This window comes from Scomber japonicus, chromosome 5 (genome assembly GCF_027409825.1).
Source record: "Scomber japonicus isolate fScoJap1 chromosome 5, fScoJap1.pri, whole genome shotgun sequence".
NCBI lineage: Eukaryota > Metazoa > Chordata > Actinopteri > Scombriformes > Scombridae > Scomber > Scomber japonicus.
Genome location: NC_070582.1, coordinates 24,854,781 through 24,878,236, shown reverse-complemented (window position 1 = coordinate 24,878,236; position 23,456 = coordinate 24,854,781). Strand labels below are relative to the sequence as shown.

General features: G+C 42.8%; 1 protein-coding gene across 2 annotated transcripts in view; it reads right to left on the bottom strand.

Moving 5' to 3' along the window:
- Positions 1-766: 766 nt before the first annotated feature.
- The window catches only part of srgap1a (SLIT-ROBO Rho GTPase activating protein 1a), an 80,181-nt gene continuing 57,491 nt past the window's right edge, over positions 767-23,456 (bottom strand). Inside the window, exons 9-23 of one of the 2 annotated variants that reach the window (XM_053319098.1) lie at positions 22,918-23,115; positions 22,325-22,409; positions 21,111-21,138; positions 19,967-19,969; positions 19,586-19,691; positions 17,499-17,559; positions 16,706-16,783; positions 16,346-16,480; positions 14,406-14,511; positions 13,975-14,199; positions 12,720-12,799; positions 8,622-8,802; positions 6,323-6,460; positions 2,531-2,903; positions 767-1,693 (exon numbers count right to left, since the gene is read on the bottom strand). In XM_053319098.1, the coding sequence (XP_053175073.1) occupies positions 1,289-1,693; positions 2,531-2,903; positions 6,323-6,460; positions 8,622-8,802; positions 12,720-12,799; positions 13,975-14,199; positions 14,406-14,511; positions 16,346-16,480; positions 16,706-16,783; positions 17,499-17,559; positions 19,586-19,691; positions 19,967-19,969; positions 21,111-21,138; positions 22,325-22,409; positions 22,918-23,115 (2,202 nt within the window). In that variant the 3' untranslated portion in view covers positions 767-1,288. Of the gene's footprint in view, positions 1,694-2,530; positions 2,904-6,322; positions 6,461-8,621; positions 8,803-12,719; positions 12,800-13,974; positions 14,200-14,405; positions 14,512-16,345; positions 16,481-16,705; positions 16,784-17,498; positions 17,560-18,834; positions 18,869-19,585; positions 19,692-19,966; positions 19,970-21,110; positions 21,139-22,324; positions 22,410-22,917; positions 23,116-23,456 lie in introns of both variants that reach the window. The other variant, XM_053319097.1, reaches the window with a different exon arrangement.

Sequence of the window (23,456 nt, the reverse complement as noted above, 5' to 3'; positions counted from 1 at the left end):
GTCACTATGAAGAATGCCTACATTATATATGGAGGATCAACATCCATGCTTTAACTTGTAGTCATGTCTTTGGGTAGATAAAGCCAAGCAAGGCGTAAAAGAAGCTATGGCATGTGTTCCACGCCATATAATAGCATATGTGGTGTATATACTGTAGGTAGGAGATGATTTGTCATAAGTTTTAAAGTACAAACCACTTTCACACTGCTCCCCATGGGTTACACAGATGCAAAGGCATAAATTATTAGGCATATTTTATCCCTGCACCTTAACTTACTGATGCAGGAATTCAAGAATGCATCAAAAATGATCAAACAAAGTTCATAATGAAGTAGTGGTTTTATCCAATAGTCATCTCTCATTCCAGGCAAAGTGGAAAATATGTTAAAATAAATTTGAGTGGATCCAGCACAGAGGTGATCTTTGTACATCACTGAGACACAACTGATGGTATGCCTTGCCAAAGAAAGTTGCTGAGTTTACAGAAATACAGAAATAAAGCATACTGCTATCAGTACTGTTAATTCATTAACAGAGTACCATTAGTTGTTAAGGGCTCTTCAGACCCAAAATCAGTCCAACCTTCATACCACTTCTGTCCAGGTAGTCACAGCACCTTTATAATAGTAATATTTTTAACATTTGAAATCAGTTACATCTCAGAGTCAGTAAGGCCTTTGGACCAGTTCACAAATGCCTTCAAGGGCCCTCTCCTAGGTAACAGCAAAAAAAACAAAGAAAATAAAACTAATCTACATCTATTCCTAATTCTACTGGTGAGAATGCCACTGTGGTCACTACAGTTCTCATCAAGCTCCGTTTCAGGTTCAGTGGTAAACAGAAGAGTTACATGCCCTGTGTTTTGTTCAGAGTTACACAGTTCATGAATGTCTGTAAACTAAACTAACTATTGTACATTTTCTAAAACCTTAAAGGAAGCCTTTGTGATTTGTTGTTTGAGTTCTTTAAGAAACAGACTTATGTTAGATAATATTAACTGAAGCTTAAACACATAACTGTGCACGTGTTATTGAGACAGAAGATTTGTCCTGCTGACAAATTCCTAACTCCTACACTAGTGTCAGAGTGACCTTAAGGATCTACTTTTTTAACTTCAGAACACCAAAAGGAAACGGCTAGCTCAAAATGTGAGTTGTCTTTTCCTCTCCAGGTCCATGTATTCTACACGATCTTTAAAGTAGGGACATTGCTGGCACTTTGAAGCCGCCGTGGATGTTGGTTATTGAGAGTTTATCTTGTTTTTCGTGTCTGGTTTCAGTCCCAGAGGTTACATGGTGCAGGACTTGTCCAGAGACTCCTGAGATGTAGCTGGAGGCTGTGGGACCTGGTTGGATTTGGGCAGGACCATGGGCTTGGGTCTCAAGGCGGGGGGTTTAAGCTGCACCCCCATGCGGGGTGCTACCATAGGCTTGAAGGTGCTCATGGTATCGCTGGAGGAGCTGGTGCTGCGGCGGATGGGCGGCTCAGTGTTGGCGGTGGACCTCAGCATGACGCCGTGAATGGGGCTGAGGGACTCGCTGGAACTGGCCGGCGTGGGGCCCCCGCCGCTACTGCCGGAGGTCTGCCGCTGCTCCAGGGTGTCCAGCACCACGTCAGGGGCATGTTTGGCTGAGCTCTGCCGCTCCAGCTCCCGCAGCTCATTCAGGGCCGTGTTCATTGTTTCTTCTATGTCCTGCAGGAAAAAAAAGAGAGTGTGTGTAAGAGAGGAGGGGTGATGTGGAAGGATGATAATGATGTAGGTGAGAAAGATGAGTTGGAGACAGGAAGGTTGGTGTTAACAGTGAGAAAAAAACAAAAAAGACAAGGTGGGGTGAGAAAGAAAAGAGACGATATGAATAGCAAAGATGTGAGAGAAGGGATAAGGTAGCGTTAGGCACGGTACGAAACGTAAAAAGCAGTGTTAACAGAGGACCACAGTGACAGATTCTCAAGAAACACCTAGCATGCATTATACATGCAGAGAGTTAGTAGAGAGAATTACTTGGCACTGACATCCCTCCCTCTGCATGCTAATTACTTTGGAGAGCAAAGGAGATGCAGAGATGACAAGATATGTTCATCTGAGCATGCCCCCAGTAGGCAGACAGACAGCACAGCACAGTTCAAAGTGCTCTCTGTGACCTCTGCTTTCCAATTGAGGCCATATACAAGCATCATTCATGGTTCTGTTTTTCATAAATATGTTTGATCTGTGCTACCAATGTCTGCTTTAACACAAATGATTGCCAGTCAGGCACTGCTATGTTTTGCAATAAGTTTCAATATCTTAAAGTTTTTGTTTACATGATCACAATTAAGACTACTATAAATATACTGTGATGAGTCCCAGTGTCAAGTTATGCTCCCTGCTGTCTGCCTGTGAAGCTAGTCTTTTGCGTGTATTTAGCACACGGACACAGTTGCAGCCAGAGGAAGCAGAAGACAGGGACTGACTATGTTTTTACAGGGCGGGGCAGGGCTTTGATGGTGGAGGGAGCTGCGGTCGGGTCGCCGCTCTTCCCGCGCTGACCTGTGCGATGGTCTCCGGATCCAGGGGCTTGCCGCCATGGTGGTGGTGGGTGTCAGTGAAGCCTGTGTACTGGCCCGAAGAGGTGGAGCGGCGGATCGGAGGGCTCTCCATCTTCTTCAGGGACTCGTGGCGGCTGATGTTGGTCAGGCTGCTGTGACCAGTGCGGCGCCTACGCTCTGGGCTGTCCATGGGCAAGTGGTTACGACTCCGCAGCATGTCCCGTGGGCTGAAATGGCCAAGGACTGGGGAGCCCATCTCAGGAGTGCCTCCATGCCCGCTGTGACCCTGCTGGGAAGGGTGCACCTTGCAGTGGACATCACTGGGGCGGGCAGGAGGCCGCCGAGAGGGCGGTTCTGATCTTTTCCTGTGTCTGCTGACAAAGAAATGTGGGACGGAGAAGAAGAAACAAAAGTAAATATTTATTTATTGTATTACAGGTTTCATAACTGCAGAAAAACAGGCATCTTTTAATACTTTAACATTTTCCCACACACAAACATTGTACTTTGAGTTAAGCTTTTTGTTTTATAATTACAGCTATTTTGCCACCTCACTTCTCTCTTATGTAAACTTTTTAACCAGAAAGAAAAACAGCCTTATTTTTGGATTGACTGCTATGTATTCAATAATTTAAGCCCTTAAATTATTGAATTTATTTAACTAACTCTAATTGGTAGGGCAAAGTCATCCTTCACACATGAAAATCCTTTATGAGTCATACAAAGCCAACACAAGCCTCGTCTACAGTGAGCCTCATCCAACATTTGCCACTGTAGAGAAAAAAAACCCCAAAACAACAATCATCAGTATAGTGAGAGGGACACTAGCTCCTACAAGCTTATTTGGAGAGCAGGTTCAGTGGAGTCTAGCTGTCAACCAGAGGGGGGACGCCTGTGGTTCATCAGAACACCAAACCAGACTCTCTGGGAGATGCTACAGCTGCCTCAGCAGGATGACTGTCCTCTATCTGAACCCGGACCAGCACAGCACCACATACACCTAATCTGCGACACACTGCTTCACACTCACAAACACACACACGCCTGCTTGCTGGGTTATGCATGATGTTGCTCTACACTAACATCTACTGCTTTGAAACTGTTCTATTGCTCCATAAAAGGCCAATAGAGCAACACATTCTCCTCAGTGTGGCTCTAATAGGCTTTGCTTTGCATATTTATGAATACCAGCTCTACAGTAGCTGGAGACAGACTGAGTCAGAGCTGTAATGTTTAATACAGCTATCATCACACTATCATCACTTGCAGCCTCGCAGCAGGATGACTAAAGAGGATATTTGAGCATGACTGTTGGCAAAGAAATACAATTTAATCTAGAGACTTTAATAATTTAAAGTTATGTGATCTTGACAATATTCAGATTAATTTTCAAATTGAAAACGGTAACTGATATGTCATTTCTACTATTGTGTTATGGCTTTTGATGAATTGTTAAATATTAAATCAACAACATATAAAAGCTGATACATGTCATGTTAATTTTGAATTCTACCAGCATTATTGGTTCTTTGTGATGACGAACAAGCAGTGAGTTACTCATCCTTTAATCACTTCTCCGAGGCAAATGGCTCAATTTGTGAGTTTGCATCTGCCTAATGAAAGCCGTCTCAGCCATTATCATTAAGCTTTACAGGCAGCTTCATCATCACACCAAACAAAAAGCAATATCAATGATTATGAGGGTCTTAGATAATGAAATTTTGGATCGTCCCACAAAGCCACTGTGCTTCAGCATCTCCCCAGTCACGTCATTTCATCACAAAATCTTTATAATAACTAGAAAGTCCCAGGTCGAGTCTTACGCAAGACAATGAAACTCATACCTGCTCACACACTGCAAAACACCCTGGATAAGAGTGTGAACAAAATGTCTTAGACTGATGTGCCCTTTTTTTCTAACTGCAGAGAAAAAACTGGGATAGTAAACAACTGCAGGAAGCACTGATAGCCAGCAGGGGGAGCAGTCTACATTCAGAACACCAGTCCTCCTCTGGGACAGACTGTACAACAACAGGCACTGCTACTTTCTCTGCATGCTGTCACCACACCAACAGCTCACCCTTTGTTTATCGTGGCCTTGGCCAATAATAATGTAAATCACAAGACATTCCTTGAGTTTCTCTCCCTCAAAACAGAAAGCGACCACTTGTTTTGATCATATCAGTGTGCACGGTTTCTAGTAGGGGTGTTCATTTGAAAGAGGCGCTATTGTTTACTGATGCTTCTTGTTATGATGCCAAACTAGAGATCTACCGGGTGAGTGCGTAGTTGATTGAGAACACCACGGGAGGAAAATATCCAAATAAAGCTCGAGCTATAAATGATTCAACACAAGAGGATTTGTTTGAATAGCACAGCAGAGAGTGAGTGGGAGGAAGACAGGAGAGGAAGCAATAGGTGGGGATCACCTGGGAGCTGGTGACAGGTAGAGAATGTTGTAGATGCTGGCTTTTGGGAGCTCGAGGAGGCTCATTAAAGCTGAATGTGAAAAAGACGATTCATTCACATGTACTCGTCATCCACATACAAATACCTGCAGTGGTGTAAATATTTCTCCAAAGTATGAATCATCGATGTCTCAACAGCGAAGCAGAGGGAGGGAGTGTGGCTCGGAATAAAATAAAAATTGTTCATGAGTTTGGCACAGACGTTTCAAGGTCGCTTACTCCACTGGCAGAAATGCAGCAGTGTGAAGAGGAGAAGGAGACAAAATACTGGCACGCAAACCAGCACACGCTGCCAGAGAGACTGAGGTGTGATTGAATACGTGCGTGTCCTCTCCGTATGTGCCATTCATCCGTGTGTGTATGCATGCCCCAGTGTGAAATGGGCTTTAATGCTCATAGTTTACAACAGGAACAGTATGTTCAATTGGAATAAAATAGAGTGGGGGAAGCGAGGTGAGCTGAGGATACAAAATGACAGGAGGCATCATATGTGACACTGAGGAGTGGGTGCACACTGTACAGCGCTTTCCTGCTTCCTCCAGTTCTGTTTGAAGGTTGAAAACATTACAGATGGTTTTCAGCAACATATAATCCAACTACACCCAACTCTTTATAAAGAATTCAAAGTTTGTCAATTTTTCGTGTGTGTGTGTGTGTGTGTGTGTGTGTGTGTAGGCATTCACGCCTGGAGCTATTTTATGTGTCTTGGATGATGCAACAGTAAAGTCGTTGCAGACATGGCGCTAGACCATCAGTCGTTATTGGATTGGCCGTCTCTCATTAGATAAGGCCAATGTCCAAGATGTGTCGTGGTCATATGGTGTTAGGAGGATGGGCATTAATTAACACATTGGGGAGCTTGTTAGTCTCAAATGTGCTCTAATGAATTTTTGTACTCCTCTTTTCCTAAATTACAGCAGAAACCTTTATAAATTTTGGTAAAATCTTGGCTGCCGATCGATTATTTTTGATGTTCTAGGTTATTGTAGCATCCTTTCTTTAATTATTTAAGTCACTGAGTGTGTGTTTCAATAGATGATGCTCTTCATCTACTCAGCAGCATTTATTCAGGAGTCACTTTTCATGCTGACCGTCCTTTTCCATACTGATCATTGCTGCTGCTGTACAATACAGAGATGTTAAACTCATCACTTCTTTTGGACAATAGGACTTTTTCTGGAAAATTAAATTTACAATAGCAAATATTCAGACTTTTGTAAAACGTATATAGAACACGAGAATGGTTTATTTAGTTTTTTATCATTTTAATCTCATACAGAATGTTTAAAGGGAGGCTTTACTAGTGCAGTCGTGTGGATGCCAACCTGGTGATGTAAGCCTCAGAGATCTTTGTGTCAGTGGGCGAGCCGATGTCTTTTCCCGAGCATTTATCCTCGCCGGCGTGGCCGCTGCTGGCTTCGCTGTCAGCCTTCTGACTCAGAGTGTCTGAGAAGTTGTCATCACTGGGACACAGAGACAGAGTGACATTGAAGGCAGAGAGAGAGCGAGAGGAAGTGACAGACGGAGAGAAAAAGGAGAGAAATCAGCAAATCAGTCGATCTTTCATATTTTGTACTATTCTTTGATGACAGTATTTGATATCAGTTTCCTGTGAGTCAGCATGTCTCCCTGCCTCCCAAGGCCCAGAAAGTCAGATGAGTCATATTTCCGGGCTTCTCAGTATTCTGGTGATGCACTGTGGTGGTAACATAGACACACCCACACCAGCCAGCTGTATGGCTTTCAGTGAGTTGTGTGACTGGATACTGGGTACAGTTGGTGCCTGTCAGGTGGCAGTAATCAGAGCTACTGAGCTGCACTGCTGCCCATGATGATGTGTATTAGCTGATATGAAAGTGCAGTCACTTATTTAGTGCTTCCAGATGAATGCACACAGACAGAGACTGAGACAGGGCAAGAACAAGCACTTCTCCAAAGCGGAGGCGGCAGTAAAATAAATTTACAGACAGACACAAGAAAGTTTGAGCATCCTGTTAGCTGAATCTTGAAAGGAGACATCCTGTGCTGAAGTGGTCTCTCAGAGGTCTTTCTGCATGTTTTATTCTGGGCTCTTTTATGGGACCAATGAAGATCACAACCCTGTCTGCTCTTAAACCTCTTTGGCCTGCTCTGTTTAAGTGGGAAGAATGATGTTACTAGACTCTGGGACAACCTGTACAGCTGTAAATTCCCCTGCTCTTTCATTAACTAAGAAGACAGGCCATCAGCAATGCCACTCCTGGTGAATTATTGATAGGGGCACATTGATAGGACAGTGGCAGAGGAAAGAGGGGGAAGCAATCTAAATGGCCATTTTGTTGGCCAGCTACTGAGAAATTGGAGTGATTTTGTTGCTGTCCCAACAAGACAGTGAATCCAGTCCATTAAGCACCAACAGTAACCATGGCATGGAGTTTATGCTTGTTAGGGCTAGGAGCGGGAGACAGTGACAGAGGGGCTGGTTAAGGACTCTTGAGGCGGAGAATGCTCCACAACTGAGTGGGAACAACAGTAGCAGGCATGTCAAACAAGACTGAAGGTCTCTATGCATGACCTATGCTCAATTAATGGGACTCAGATTCTTACATAGCAAAGTCAACAAGCAAGAGTTGTTTAATCCACAAGTATATCACAGCTAGTACTAGTTCAGCAGGTACAATAATCAACTAGAGGAATAAAAAGTCACATTTCCTTAATGTACCATCTTTATGATATAAAAGAAATTGATGGCCGTGTTTTGATGACTAACATATAGTCAATGTAAAATGCAGGTAATGGTCAATTAAGGCACAGTATTTCATTTTTTTTTTAAATTTGCAAAAACTTTGAGGTGAGTTCATTAGAGGTGACCTGACTGGTTACATCACATATAAACACAAGAATGCAATCTTTGTTTTACCAGTTACTTATGTACATAGCATTCTCTTAAAATCTAATGTCAGTATGAATTTGATATGCTGTCATGGAGCCCTAATTCATACTCTCATCAACATAACACTGAATAGATTTGTATATTCATATACTGAGAGGTGAAAAATTAAAAGGAAAAATCTACATTAAGTATATTAGTTTAGTATTGGGCGACCACGTGCCCTTAGATTAGCCTCAATGCACCTTGGCATTGACTCTATAAATCTCTGAACTCCACTGGAGGGATGAACACCATTCTTCCATAAGATATTCCCTCATTTGGTGTTTTGATGATAGTGGTGGAGAACGCTGTCTAACATGGAAAATTCTCCCATAGATGTTAACTTGGGTTCAGATCTGATGACTGTGTTAAGGCGATAAAATATGATTCACATCATTTTCACACTCATCAAACCATTCCGTGACTCCTTGTGTCCTATAGATGTGGGCTTTGTCATCCTGGAAGAGACCACACTCAGGATAAAAGTGTTTCATCATAGGATAATGGTGACTCACTCAGAACAGCTTTGTACTGATTTGCAGTGACTCTTCCATCTAGTGGGACAAGTGGACCCAAACCATGCCAGCAAAATGCCCCCCAGCATAATAGAGCCACTGGATCCCATTACTGTTGGGTTCAAATGTTCAGACCTGTTCTAGTTTCACCTCAATGTATCACCTGTTTGTATATATACTGTAGATATAAACACTCACATGTCCTGGACCACAATATACTGGTGTGGCACTAGGCCGTCAATGCCGTTGTGGCGTCCCTCCCACCAGTCTTCAGACGCCCGTTGATACAGCAGCAGAGAGGCGCCCTTCTTGAAGGACAACTCCCTGGATGAGCGCCCGACATAGTCAAACTTGGCGATGGCTTCAATGGGCTCACCCTCTGTCAACGGAGAGAGGATTAGACAGGTCAGGTACACCATGTCAGATAGGGCAAAGACATCAAGTAGAGACAGCCATTATCACATGTGCAGACAATTTTAATATTGCTACAAAACAGTGATGTTACATTTTGATATGATCAGACAATACAGTACTTGCACTTAAATACAACTTGATGCACAAAGAGTCATATAATGGCATATTTGTGCATGTGGATGTTCATGTGTAACTGTTGTGCACATGGAGTCCAAGTGTGTTGACTGTGTGTGCCAGTTGGTAATTTTAGTTGTAGTCAGGCCAGGGCCACAACAGGCCCTGAGGAGCTTTAGCAGGATATTTATAGCAGCTGGTGAGAGGAGATCTATATGACTCAGGGGCATCTCAGCCACTGTTTGGATCATTAGATTGGGTTGATATCTACTCAATAACTGTACAAGTAGACCCCAGGATCACTGACAGGGGAAATGAACAGGGGAAAGACCAGCAGAGCTTAATAGTATACCAGTGCCAGTGGTGTTTGCAGTTTATTATTTACTGATTGTTCTCTCCGAGTCCTTTTTTCTTCATTTAAAACCACAAGAAATTCATGTTGATGTCAATCCTGAAGAGAAAAAAAATCAGTGTTTTCAACAACAGCTACCGTCGACTCTCCTATATTCTCCTACATAAAAGGTACAAGTCTCCGAGCCAATATGCATGCACTACAGCAACACAGGTCTAAAAATAGCTTCTTTATTCCTCCCTCGCTCCTACCTCTGCCCTCCTCCTGTCTCACTCTCTCACTTTAAGTCAGACAGGGGGTCCCTGGACAGACGTAGCCTCACCCTAGTGCAGGTTCTCCATATACACTGGTAGAGAACACAGTAAATGGCTGAAGCTTGTATCGGCTATGAAAAGCCATCATGATATATCTTTCACAGTAGCCTGAAAGTAATCCCCAGATGAACAGAAAGGCCACGTGAGAGAGGAAATGCAGCCACGATTCTAAACAGGGCGGAGGTATCTTCATTTCTCTCAGTGTCCTTTTCAACTTCATCTTTTTTCTATTGTAATTCTGTTTCAACCTTTCACTTGCCACCTTCCTTGCATCACTGGGTTGTCAGGATTGACGTGGTGGATGTGACGTGGCTCCAATGAAATGTGACAAGCAGGAATTTACTGTCTGAATTAATTGGGCTGCACTGCAGCAGACAGGCTGTTAATAAAGTTGACGGCACCCTTATCGGTGCAGGGGATTTCTCTTCCTCTCTCTGTTTTCGTCCATCTTTTGCTCTCTCTTCAATCTCTCCATCCAACCCCTCTCCTGGTCTGCAATTGTGTATCTAACATCTCTGCCATAGTCACACAAACACTGATGTTGCTGCAACGTGGCTGTGGCTGAAAGCAGCAGGCGCACACACATACACACTGCGACTAGAGTCAGAGAAATGTTGAAAACTGTGAGAGCTTGAGGCCTGTGGTTTAAGAGATACGAACTGTCAGAGGTCTTACACAAGCCAGTGGAGCGGAGTTGGTGTGGATGTTGCTCTACATCCGTGTTCATACATAGAAATGGCGGAGCAGAGGCCTGGTATGAGAAATGGTAAGGATCAATATAGTAGAAGAGGGGTTTTTCTTTCTCTTTTATCAACCCTTTTCTCTCATGAAAGATGAAAGTGGGTTAAAGGTGTGGGAAAAGGATAACCCTCCTTGTATAACAAAACGCACTGCCCTTTAACATGTCCAATCCAATATACAGTATGCCTGCCGGGGCACTTGACAACAAGGACATCTGCTATCCTCTTGCAAAGTTATATATATAATCAATGTGTCAGTTAGTTCACCTCTGACCTCGTGGCAAATTTACCAGCAGAAAGAACATCAATGTATTGATGGTGTACGAGAAGTACCACCCTACAGAGAAACAGTTAATCTCACTGCGTAACAGTCAGTCCATGACACTGTCATATGTGTCAGTGGGCAGAATTATGCTGAGGGACAATGTATGGCTTTATAAAACATGCAGCATGACACCAAATATGTCTTCATCATTATTTCCACCAAAACCTGATAAGTGAACTTCATATTGCTTCACTTCCTCTGTGTGTGTGTGTGTGTGTGTGTGTGTGTAAATCTGGTCAGTCCGGATCATCTATCTGGGCTAATGAGCTTGAACACACTCCAGGGGGGCTCCGCCAAAGACAGGGCTATTTAAATCAACAGGTGAAATTACTTTTACCCCCCTCTCTCTCTGTTTACTGCTCACTTACTCTGAGGCCAAAAAACTCAAACTCATTTTGAGCCTTGAGAGAATAAAAAAATTAAAATTTACCTTATTTCAGTCTAAACAGCAGTTTGCTTGAAATCCTCAGACTGAAATCCAAATGAGGTCATGGTGATTTAAAAATAACTGATGGCAATAACTTGACCACAGTTCAAAACTCCACTGGGAGTGACTCAGCTCAGTTAGAGCATCCTCCCAGTCCACTCAAAGAAGCTTTTGGAACAAAACCGTGGTAGCGAGGGATTTTTGGAGAACATAATCTTCCATTAATTACTCAAGGAGTTGATAGCTGCCATCTGTGTTTTACAGTGGGAATCCTCACAAGCACAAGTTTCCTCATCAAATCAAAAGTCCTCTTTAGTTATGAAGGACATCCAGATGATGATTTGAATTTGGAAGCAGAGTCATTAACAGTTGATGTAATGAGAAGGGATCAAATATACTTTCAATGTGGCACTCGTGAACAGAATCTGCCTATTTAAACTGATGATTAATGATGACAGGGAGTCCCGAATAACACTTTGCTGCGAAAAAGGAGACAGGATTGGGGCAACTGTTGTCACCATGGAAACAGGTTTAGGGAAGTCTGTTACCAAGGCGAGATATAAAGACTAAGCTCAACTACAGGTTGATTCTTTTTTGCTCACACTGTCTACATCTGGTCAGCCCTGTCACAGATATTTATCACTTTTTAATGAGCTGGAAGTTTTATTGTCTTTTTCTACTTTTCTCCAGATTTTAAGCAGCAATGTCTGACCCTGTCTGATCTTCTGCTCTTGACTAACACAGTCACTGTTTAATTTGGACTGGACCAACTGCTATCCATTTTACTCAAACAATGGACCACATGTGTGACCACACATCTTGAACATATGCCACAATGTCTGAGAAAAGTCTATTGTGTCCTCTAGTTTCTACACAAGCCTGGTGTTTTTTTTTTACTTCTTGATATTTTTCTTGGACAAATGGAAATGTGGTTAAAAGCAGAGAAAACAGACAGTGTAACTTTTAAAAGCTATTCATCTATTAAAATCTGACATCCTTGACACACACACACACACACACACTATACATTTGCTATTCTTTTACAAATTACTCTAACACGGATTTTTTACAAGGTAATGGAAAAAAAAAGCCAGGGTGACTAAAAAATTCAACCCAAGAATGTGAACCTTAGAAAACTGAATTTCTGTACCAAGGGGTCCAGTTGGTGCAGACCACCATGCAATTTGCAAATGGGGGATTTGGAGGTGTTGCAGGGGCCCAAGAGAGAAGCCCATCTATTAGAATATGAATGGCTGTCCATTGCTCTGTGCCCAGTTCCCTGGCCCTTCAAGGTTACTGCATTTAACAGGCTGAAAGGCAGGATTAGCCACCTCGAGCTGCAGAGAGCTGAATTTAACCCACAGACACTTGGGAAATCTTTAATCTGGAAACAGCATATGGAAGGGAGAGTCCAACATTTTACTTTACATGTATATGGTGCAACAGTATACGTGTGATGTCAAATGAAGGATGCTGTAGGGGAAGGGCTTAGGAAACACAGTGTGGTCCAAAAAGGACAATAAGGCACACGATTTGTATCAATAAATGCATGTGATTATATACTATATGCATATTACACTACATGCATATGTGTAAGTATAGCTACTCACCGTCCTCACTGGTGTGCGTCTCCGTTCCTCCCTCATTGTCTACCTCCTCCAGGGCTCCATGCTCACTGTAGGGGCTCTCGCTATGGGAGACAACATGCAAACCATCAGAGTCATGGCAAAGGTCAAGGGTCAGAGCTTCAGGGATAGCTTCAAAAAAGCCTGACATTTCATCTTCTAATTATGTTTGCAAAAGAAGACTTGAATCTCAACAGACAAGCCTCATACCAGTGAAGATGACAAGGAAGAAGATAGCTCTTTACAACTAATATAACCCAAAGGAAGTTCACGCAGCGGTCATTGTCAGTATTCAATGAGAGGTTTAGATCCTCTATCTGTAGTTGGGCCTCTTTTTCTAAATGGTCTCCTGGTATCCTGCTGAGAGAGCTGGCAGTAATGCCACACACATCTCCACAGATTACCCCTGCCTGGAACTGAGTGTGGCTAACATGTCACCAGCTGCCCCCCCTGCTGCAGGAGACGGTGAGATGGGTGATTAGCTCAAACCAGGGATAAATCCCTGTCAGCTTGTGGTGATGAGGGGGGCACAGGCAAAGAAAAGGAGAAACAGAGGCAGATAAAGTGAGGAAGAAGCAAGTGATAAGTCCTGCTTATAGATGTGCAGCTGGCAAAGATCTCCAGTATGTGCTGCAATTCACCTAATCACCGTTTCCCTGCCAGTTGACCTCTTTCTCTTTCCTCCTGTTGTGATCATTGTAATTAAAGTGATAGTTTCAGCCTGTCTCACCTAGAAAGTAGTCGACCATGTACAGTCAGCACTGAAACATGCTCTGCCTTGTCATGTTCTTTAACCACAGACACCTAATTGGTGTGTAATTGCCCATATAAACTCCACTGACATATTACCGACACAGCTGCAGCAATGAGCTGCGTCCCAGCGTCTCAGAGTACATGCATACCTACATGTTGAGTGAGTCTCTAGTGGAGGAGGTTTGGCTGTGTGCCTTTGTTCCATTCATGATGAAAAAAGAGTGAGAAAACCACTGCTCTCTGTCCAACTCTCAAACCTACATCCCATTTAGGAAGGCAGTGACCCCATCAGAAAGCTTTTTTTCTCTGTTTTTAATGCTGGATAACCTATGACTTTACGTTCAGGCACCAGTGACAGGACGGCATCACAGCTCACAAGTTTGTACCTTAAAACTCAGGAGATCACAGGAAACTGTACCCTGAAGAATGACTTATATATTTGGATAATCCATCAATAACAGAAGCAGCTAAATACTTCATTCCTCACCAATAGTCTCCTCCAGCCATGCACTTCTCGTAGATGGGGCCATCCAGTTCTTTGGCATCAGGAAAGATGGTCTCATGGTGGATGATGATGGTCTTGATGATCTCATTGACGTGGGCCTGGCAGGACACCTGGTCCTGGCTGTCTGGCGTGGGCATGAGTGTAGGGCCAAAGCATATGGCCAGGTTGTACGGGTCCATCATGTTCTCGTCACTGTACTGGGACAGGCTGGGAAGAGGAGGAGACAAACGATGGAGAATGGGGGGAGGTAGGAAGTGACGAGGTGAAAAAGAAAAGAAAAGGCGGAATGAGGAAACAGTGAGAAAGACAGCAGCAGGGACAGTATCTTATATAAATGATGATACATAACTTGAAGCAAGCCTTACAAAGTGAAATAAAGTGACAGATTTACTGGTTAGTGTCTATATACTTACTGGTTGAGGAAGGCGAAGAGGTAGCGCATGACAATGAGGACCGATCTCGGAATGGTCAGGAGGATCTTGCGGATGTACAGCGCTCTCTCATACAGGTTTTCTATTCCTACAGTAGCAAAAAGTAAATGTTCTTAGTTTCAAGGATTTACATCTGGAGTTCATTTTGGTCCACTGAACTCAAACGCAACACCTTCCATAGCTGCATATTTAAAACACTCATCTATCTGATGGTGTCCACATATTGATTTTTATCACACCAATTGCCAGGATATAAATATAGGAGCATACTGAAGCTGAGCCTACTACTTATCAAAATTACGTTTCTGAGGGACCAGCAAACATTTACTAATGCAGTCACATGTACAGTGTGTGTGCGTGTGTAGAGGACACAGGAAAATGTATTAACTCTGTTGTTGTGACCTGCACATCAGCCTGTGTTACTCTGCTGACACCAAAGAGGAAGAGGAAGAGGAGAGGGAAGTCGGCACTCTTCGTTAGCACCTGACAATGAGGATGCCAAGAGGTTTTTCCTGTTCTAAAGGAAAACAGCATCTCTCTAAAACTGTTCTGTCCACATCTGTCTGTCCTGCAGCGATGACGATAATAACAACAGAAGACAGACTATTTGCCAATAAACTTCACCAGGTAATCATTATGGTAACTTTACACATAGGCAATACATTTTAAATCAATCTCGTATTTCCATTTATCAATAAACAAGAGAATACCACCCTTTAGGTCTTTCATTACTATCTAATTTGTTCCGCTGTGGCACTTGAAGCAGTCTATTTTATTTGGCTGAGCTGGGGCTGTGCTCGCTGCTAAAAATAGCCCTGTCACCCTCCAGCCACTCTTTGCCATCTGGGATTTGGGCTTCTGGGATACTTGTGATGCATTTAATCTTTCATGAACACCTAACTAGGATTCTGCAAGGCTCCTGAGCGCTTCAGAAGCTGCCATTAAAGATCTACTCGATTGCAAGCATATACATCAATACAAACACGTGTAAGCATACTCTAGCAAAACATCCCCACTGCAAATTCCAAAATGAAAGTTATCAGGAGCTGCAGTGTGCTGCAGTGGTGAAAAACACAGTCAATTGAGAACAGTTAAATGGAAAAGTGATCCTGAAGCTGCTCTAAGCTGCTCCATATGTAATAAGCAGAGGGATTTTAATATGGAGCCTGCTGGGCGTACGGCCCACACTGCAATCACTGGCATGTTAAGCTGGGGAATGTAAACAGGGAATCCCCATTACTCATCCTGCACAAATGTGTAAAACTACACCCAGGAAGCACACACAGTCACACTTTGCACACTCATGAGTACACAAAACCCTGCATGAACACATTTCACACACAAGTACACATGGCACACAGTGCACATCCATGTCCATGTGACCCCATGCTGTTTCATTGTTCTTTAACAGATCCAAAAATCCTCCCATGTAATGTCTTAAAAGATCTGAAAAAAGCAACCAAAGAGCTGACTGATCTGTGAGATGATTCACAGTAAGATGACAATGTGACTATTTTTGTGAGGATTCAACTGCGAATTCAGCTCTGGGTTCAACCACTGCTCACTGCTGTAGACATTTACCATTCCACCACGATCATGTAAGAGTGGCTACTTACGACACCTAATATCCTTTTCAGTACTCAACCAATACCAAAGAGTAAACAGTGTCAAAGAGAAGTTCAGTAACTTTCTTTAAGAAATCAAGACACAACTGGGAGAAATGTTTTTCCGTAACTGCTGTATGCTGTGAGTTCATTTGGCAGTACTGAGGATTCACATTGCATTTGGGTGTAATGAATTTGCCTTTTAAATGAAAAAGAGCATCATTAAAAAAAAGGAAAACACTGAGTTGTTAATTGTTATGTCATAACACTCATGACTACCTCGCACAGGAAGCTAGGAAAAAATGTGTGTGTTCTTACTGATGCACGAGAGCAGATCATTGAACCTCTCTTTGGGGAAAAGAGGGTTCTCCAGACCCCGGAAGTAAAGTTTGAGAACGCCAGCCACCGAGTTGATGTCATGGTTATTCTCCTCATCTGTCAGAGGGTCGTTTCCTAAGACAGGGATAAGCCAGCAGGTCAGTTGAACATATTTAGCATTTTTTTAATGCACATGATTGGATGCAAAATATGTACCACAAATCAAAAATATGTCTGGCTTAATGATTCAATGCGTCATAATAAGCGTGTAATTGTCCCAAGCATTTGGATCTGATAACAATGAGGCAAAAATAGATAAAAATCACGTATTGTTCCGGGAATTTAGCAGACATTGTGTACCTCTCTCAAATGAGTTCTTTATGTCATTGACTTCCAGCTGGGATCCAGATACACGAAATATTCCTTGATGTTGGAGGCCTGCACAAAGAAAGACAGGCAGTTTAAGGAAAGAGAAAAAGAAGCCAATCGAAGAACATAAGACACACTCATAGGAAGAAACTCCCTCACTCAGCAAATAAAGCCTACTTTAGTTTGGACCTAAAAGGCACATCCTGTTCTTTAAGCCCCTTCACTTTTCTAATTAAAGATAATTAATGAGTCAGAGAGACCGCAATCAAGTTTTACAAAAGTTTCTTCAAACTGGGATTAGGATTTAATAAGGGGAGAGGTCAGGGGTCAAGACGAAGCATAATTAGTCTGCTGTTTGTCTCCTTTTAGCTTCCTCTTTGTATGTCATCCGTTGGCTGCTTGATGAGATGCAACAGGCGACCCTGTAAACCCTGAGACACCACTGCTGCCTCATCTTTAATGCTTCAAACATTCTTGCTGAGTGTCCTTTTCAATCTGGTTTAAAACCTCATCACTTGTGCCAGGCTAAGCAGTCTGTCTGCTCAGGGTGGAAAAGGCAGTGGTGCTGTAAACAAGATGGAATCTGCCTTTTTCCCATGACTGTGACTAAAGTGGAACAAACCGTAACCCTCAGATGAAAAAAAAAAGAAACGTACACACCCAAACAATTAGCGCCTGTAAATCGCTGAAGTTTCACTTTTCACAAAAAATAAAGGGATCAGTTGATGATTGTTTCCCTTAAGTGGCTAAATGTCTATACACAATATTATCACAAACAACTCACCATACAAATTTATGTAGCGAATACAGCTTTCAACCACACGGGGGATAGCTTGTCCGGAGTCCTTTAAAGAGAAGAAAAAACATCAGATCATATCTAATTTACATTTATTATTTTTTCACATGCACAAGAACCATAGAGCCCAACCAATACTGGATTTCTGGAAATGGCACAAATAATAAAGAGTACATTTTGATAAGTAAATGTAATTTTTTAATAACTCTAAAGACAGAAACACTTGACACAAAACTTCATGTAGTAGCAAACGTAGGATTATACGTTTATCATGTCAGTTTATCTCTCCATAATTTCTCTTAAATATGATGATGATCTCTTAAAGATGACTCGATATGGAGTGATGATATCAGCCTTCCAAGGTATTGGTCAAGCTCTAATAGGAACCGGTTAACGTGATATTCAAAGTATATAAACATGCACACACGGTGTAAGTGAAGTTGATAGGTTTAGATAGACAGTGAGTGTTAGTATGCTGAGATCTTACTGAGACAGACTGAGTTGACTTCACCAGCTGTGAAATATCACAAAGTATAGAACAAATCACTTACTAGCTACAACAACAGGCATGTACAAACTTGTTGTCCGACACATTTCAAGGGGCCTCAGATGATACTAAATATACTTTCTGTCTTGTTATGCTGGCAATTAAGTACACTGTGTGTTTGAAGTGATGAGAACTTATCTAAAGAGCCACGTGTTCGATATGGCCTTCTGGGCAGTAGTGGATGAGATGAGAGGAGCAGCGCCGCCTTCTTCAGAGAAAACACATTCCTCTCACGCACTTAGATGTGCACTGCACTCTTGTTCTGCCTCTGTGCCAACTGCTCCTGCGGCTCAGTGCTGGACAGGGGCTCAGTACATGCTTTTAATGATACAGTGGATCTCTTCACAGCCCTCAGGGGTATGTGAACGGTCCAAACACAGCAACCATGCCAAAATCGACTATCTATCGTTGGAGTGGAGCCCTAGAGGGTTGAGGCACAGGTCTGGTGCAGCAGGATTATGTAATACTATCTCTTTGGGTATGTGAGAATGGGGATGACTGCTTTCTATCAGATAAACTAGATTCTAATTTTGACATTGGAAATTCATCATGCTGGGAATTTCCAAAGACAATTCAAACTAAAGAAACAATTTGCTGCAATATTGATTGACCAGATTTTGGAAAACAAAACATCAATTCAGTCTGTCTGAGTCAGTTGAAGATTACAAGATATTAACAAACACAACAAGGAGGGAAAGTGCTGTTAAGGCAGGACAGATACAGGAAATGAGCGCAGGCAAGCAGCATGGGCCCCCCAAGATGCTTCAAGGTGTCTACCTGATGTCGAGCGTGTGAGTTCCGTCGTCCACGGCTACAGAAAAATGTCGCAAGAGCCACAGATGGAGAGAGAGAGAGAGAGAGAGAGAGAGAGAGGGAGAGAGAGAGAGAGAGAAAGAGAGGGAGAAGCAAGACCCAGATTAGGACCACAGCAGCTGCCCACCAAAGCATTTACTAAGAGTGCATCCTCATCCCACTTTGTGCTGGCATCACACCCAAAAGAAAACAGTGGGAACTGGACAGGACGAGGCAGGACCGGACACAGTCACCGGTGGGAGGCAGAGAAAAGGCCGGAGGAGGGAGGCAGCACACCTTATCAGTCTGGCATCCGCTCACTGACTGTCATATATCCTGCTGTTTTCACTGGCCTCTGCTCTCACTCTGCAGGAGGATGAGAGAATCTCTCTGCCAGAGCAGCTCAGTGATGCCAGGTCAGCAGTGAGTCAGGGGAGCTGACTGAGACAAACATTTATCCCCCCAACTGCCTTTCCTCTCCTCCCTCAGCCCTCCAAATCTATCAGTGCCACCCCTGCATCTCAGATGCAGACTGCCAAAGCTCACTTACTCATGAGTAAGGTTTCCAGAATCTATCTTAGTACAAATATGTTGGGTTTTTTTTTGTTTGTTTTTTACGATAAACTAAAGCTAAGATGCTTTGGGGGAACCCACCAAAATGACCAGAAAGCCAGAGCAAGACAGGAAATAGATAGGAGGAGGAGCAATGCCAAGCGGGCAGACTGGTAATCGGTACCTTGATAAATGACTCCAAATTGCCATTAAATAACCTAACATTAAAAACAGAGCGGGGTCTAGCCCGCCGGGTGCCAGTGTGGGTTTTGAGCGGACCATTGGGATGTCTAGAATACAAAAAATGTATTAGAATAAGTAAACAATGCAGTTTTCCTTTCAGAGAAGTTCATCTCTGCGAAGTTACTCTCCAGTAACCTTCATGTCCTTCAAGAACTTGAACTGAAGCTGAGGCCGACTAATCTTTAAAACCGTCTGACTTAAGATGATGGACAGGTGAATGAGGGTATTTTCAGCCACTGCTGAGACCCATGAATTAACTTTCTCTTTATAATCCTGTCTCCTCTTTCTCTACATGATATCACAGGCCGGTGAAATATCTGACCTGCTGAGAGCATCATATGTGTCAGCATCCACCTCAAGACAGGCCCTGCAGGGGACTGCCTCTCTTAGTTTGTGTGAATGTGTGTGTGACTTAATGCAATTTGGCATCTTGTGACCAGTAGGGCTGAGAAAGGTGAAAAGAGTGAAAGGAGTGCAGGATTTTGGTCTCTTCTGTTGCTAAAACACAGTGACAGAACTACTCCACTGGAAAGGCCTGGTGATGAAATATCTGTTCATTCCCACACAGAAGACTAAATATTTGTAATGTGAATACAACTTCAGTGCTAAGATTTCCTAATAATGTAAAAGCACTGTTACTTTACTAGTATCTGAGATGATTCTTTTCTGTAATAATTTCCGTGCACAGAAGAAACATTTCTATTTGAAAGAGTGGAAGACATTGTTGGATGTGACTTTTCCCGTGTGATTCTAAAAGGAAAAACTAAACTTTGACCTGGATATTAAGATTAACAAACATAACATACAGTAACAACATTAAATCAAACGACTTTTCTTTGCTGACTGACAATTCACTGTGAGAGGCTCTATAACTGTTTAGTTTCTGTTTCCCACAAAGAACTGAGAATAAGTTTATATAAGCCAAGTATGTTGATTCAATAATGGGAGTAAATGTAATAAGTTTATTCTTGAACCATTTTCAAATATGCAAAAGACTGACTGAGGGTTCAACTGACTCATATGTTCTTATTTACTTTTCTTTGGTCGTTCATGAAACATGACGCTACAACATTAAAATTTCATGCAAATCATTTGCTCTATGATTAGTTTCTCAAGTTAAACATTCTACACTTTACCACCTCACCTCTTCAGTCCCTCTACAGGTCTGATCAATAGCACGATTAGGACTGAGAAGTATGGTAACCCAGCCATACCATACTAGACTAAACTTAAGAAAAACTCAGAGGTAAGCACATCTGCTCAGTGCCCTTCTGGTTTTTTTAAGAACTATGGACTTTCATGGTCACATTAGATCCAACATGAGAATGTCCTGAGGCTAAAGTGTCCTCGCATTGATGAACTGCAACCCATCACAAAAGTTTCTGTCGTTGTTGGAGGAAAAATGGACTGGATGTGTGTCTTGAATACTCACAGGTCCTGAATAGTGTATTTAGTGTGTGCTTTACCTTGTGGTCATGTAGTCAGCTCGGTGGCCTGCGGGTGAAGAGAGAAAAGAGAAGAGATGTGAAGGGAAGTTAGACATGTGGACGTGCCAAGACCTGTCTCTGAGGTCCCTGTGGTGCATTGTGCATACGCCTAGTGAAGCATTTGAAGCCTGCCATCTGTCCGCAACCGCTGGCCTCTTGAGCAGTACGAACAAAACCCATACACACACAACACACACACACACACACACACACACACACACACATAGCTCATGGCCTGCACAGAGACATATACAGGCAACACTTAAGCTACATGACAATACACAGCATTACATTACAAAATAACATCAACCTGGCACACAGTTGAACATCTACAACCAACACAGGCACAGCCAAACACAGACAGACTAATCATTATAGTAATACATAGAGCTTCAAGTTTGCACAGGCAAAGTAAGAGTTGGCAAAAAAAATTGCTTCCAAATGGTTTTGGAGAACAGGACTAGTTTTAAATCTCTGGCCATCTGTTGCCATGAACAGGATCTGACCTGTCTGTGTGTCTGAGTGACTCATACTGTACTTTAGCTCATTGACAACAATATGATTAAGGAGCATGTGGGAAAAGCAGGAGACTTTTTCTCTTCCTTGTTACCTCATAGCTCCATTACTTATTAAGCAGACAGTTTGACTGAGACCACCAGGACTGCAGGTTAGCACAGTGACTGACGGACATGCTTTGGGTTGACGGTAGATTAGCTGAGGCCTCGAGGGGATCCCACCAGTGTGGAACAAGGAGAGACCATCCTAAAGCCCGCCGACCCCTCTAATACATTGCAGTCCATTAAGTTTGGAGCAAATCAATCACTAAGACGGATAATACGAATTCACAATCCCCCTCAGCGCTGGATTGCCTGGCTAAAATCCAGATTACCGTCTAGGAGCTTTAACTAGTGGAAAAAGCAGTCAAACAATGGGAAAGTTGCCATGGAAAAGGCTGAAATCACTCTAGAGGACTGCAGAAAACAAAAAGATCAAATTCAATAACAAATTATTACTTATGATTGTTGTTTGGACACACATTAGAGCTAATACGTCCTCATTTTGGCTGGAGGAAGGCAGGTGGAAGTGAATTTGATGTTCAGAGGAAAGAATAAAGTGCAAGCACTTGACAAGATGTAAGAACAAGTACAGAGGGAGCTACAAGAGGAGGGTAAGTAAAGCGATTGTGACAGTACCTTCACCAAGTGTCCTCTTCAGTAAGTCATGTTTGGCCTGCAGTTTGGAGATGAGATTGCTGCCCTCCAGAAACTCCCGGAATTTCTGTAGAGAATTGAGAGTAATTACACGGCGGCCCTGAGTGCCAGCTACAGCGCCCGCTCTTAAGATAGCAATCTACGATAAGGCAGCCAAGGGCAAAGGACTCAGTGAGAGTCTTTTTAAAGCCTTTATCAGAGCATGTCCATCTTCAGACTGGAACAGGATAGCGGCCAGGCTTACAAAATGGAAATATTTTGGGAGAGTTACCCCTCTGCCAGCTGATCAAAGAGTTCAAAGTGGCTCAGCGAATAAATTTAGAGTTTTGAATCCAATAGAATTTATAGATTAAGCTTTTTTAAAATTCCCCATAAAAGCTTTGAGTTCATATTTTAGAAGTTTTTGTAGTATCTGTTAGGCAGAGTGTATAATCAGACAACAGAAAAGTGGCATTTTCATTTCTTAAAATACCTAAATATAGAAAGCTAACCAAGGCATCAAAGAGATTTATTTTTATTTGCATACAGAAATAAAAAAAGATATCTCTGAAGTTTTTCCTCTTTCTATCACTCACCATGAAGTAGAACTGCTCTGTCTCCTGCTGGTTGGCCCTCCTCTTGGCAATGCTGGGCTTGCTGAGGTACGTCTCCGACACAGTGGACTTGACCGACTCGGTGGATCTACTGTGGTGGAAACACTCGGACACGTCGTAGTCTTCGATGGTCACCATGTCCTGAATGGTGGTCAAGGTGGCCTCTGACGTCTTTTTGATCTGGGGACAGAAGGGATAGAGGGGGAAAATGAGCAAAAGTAATTTGTCAGAGCAGAGACTTCCCTGCTTAAAGTTTGATGTCATGTCTTCACTCTCACCATTGCACCATATTCAGAGGCTTGAATCATCACAATCCCTAAAAACCTTTTTCCCTTTCCAATGACACTCAGATTCAGGTGGTTCTGACAAGACACACTTTCCCAAAAAACCCCACCATCCCTTGAACACGACTCCCAGCCAAAGCAATCAATTTGCATGCACTCAGAGGGGCCAGAGGTGAACAAGAGATGGTACATCCAGTCGCAGGCTTTTAAGATTCATTTCCATAACCGCCTCTTCCC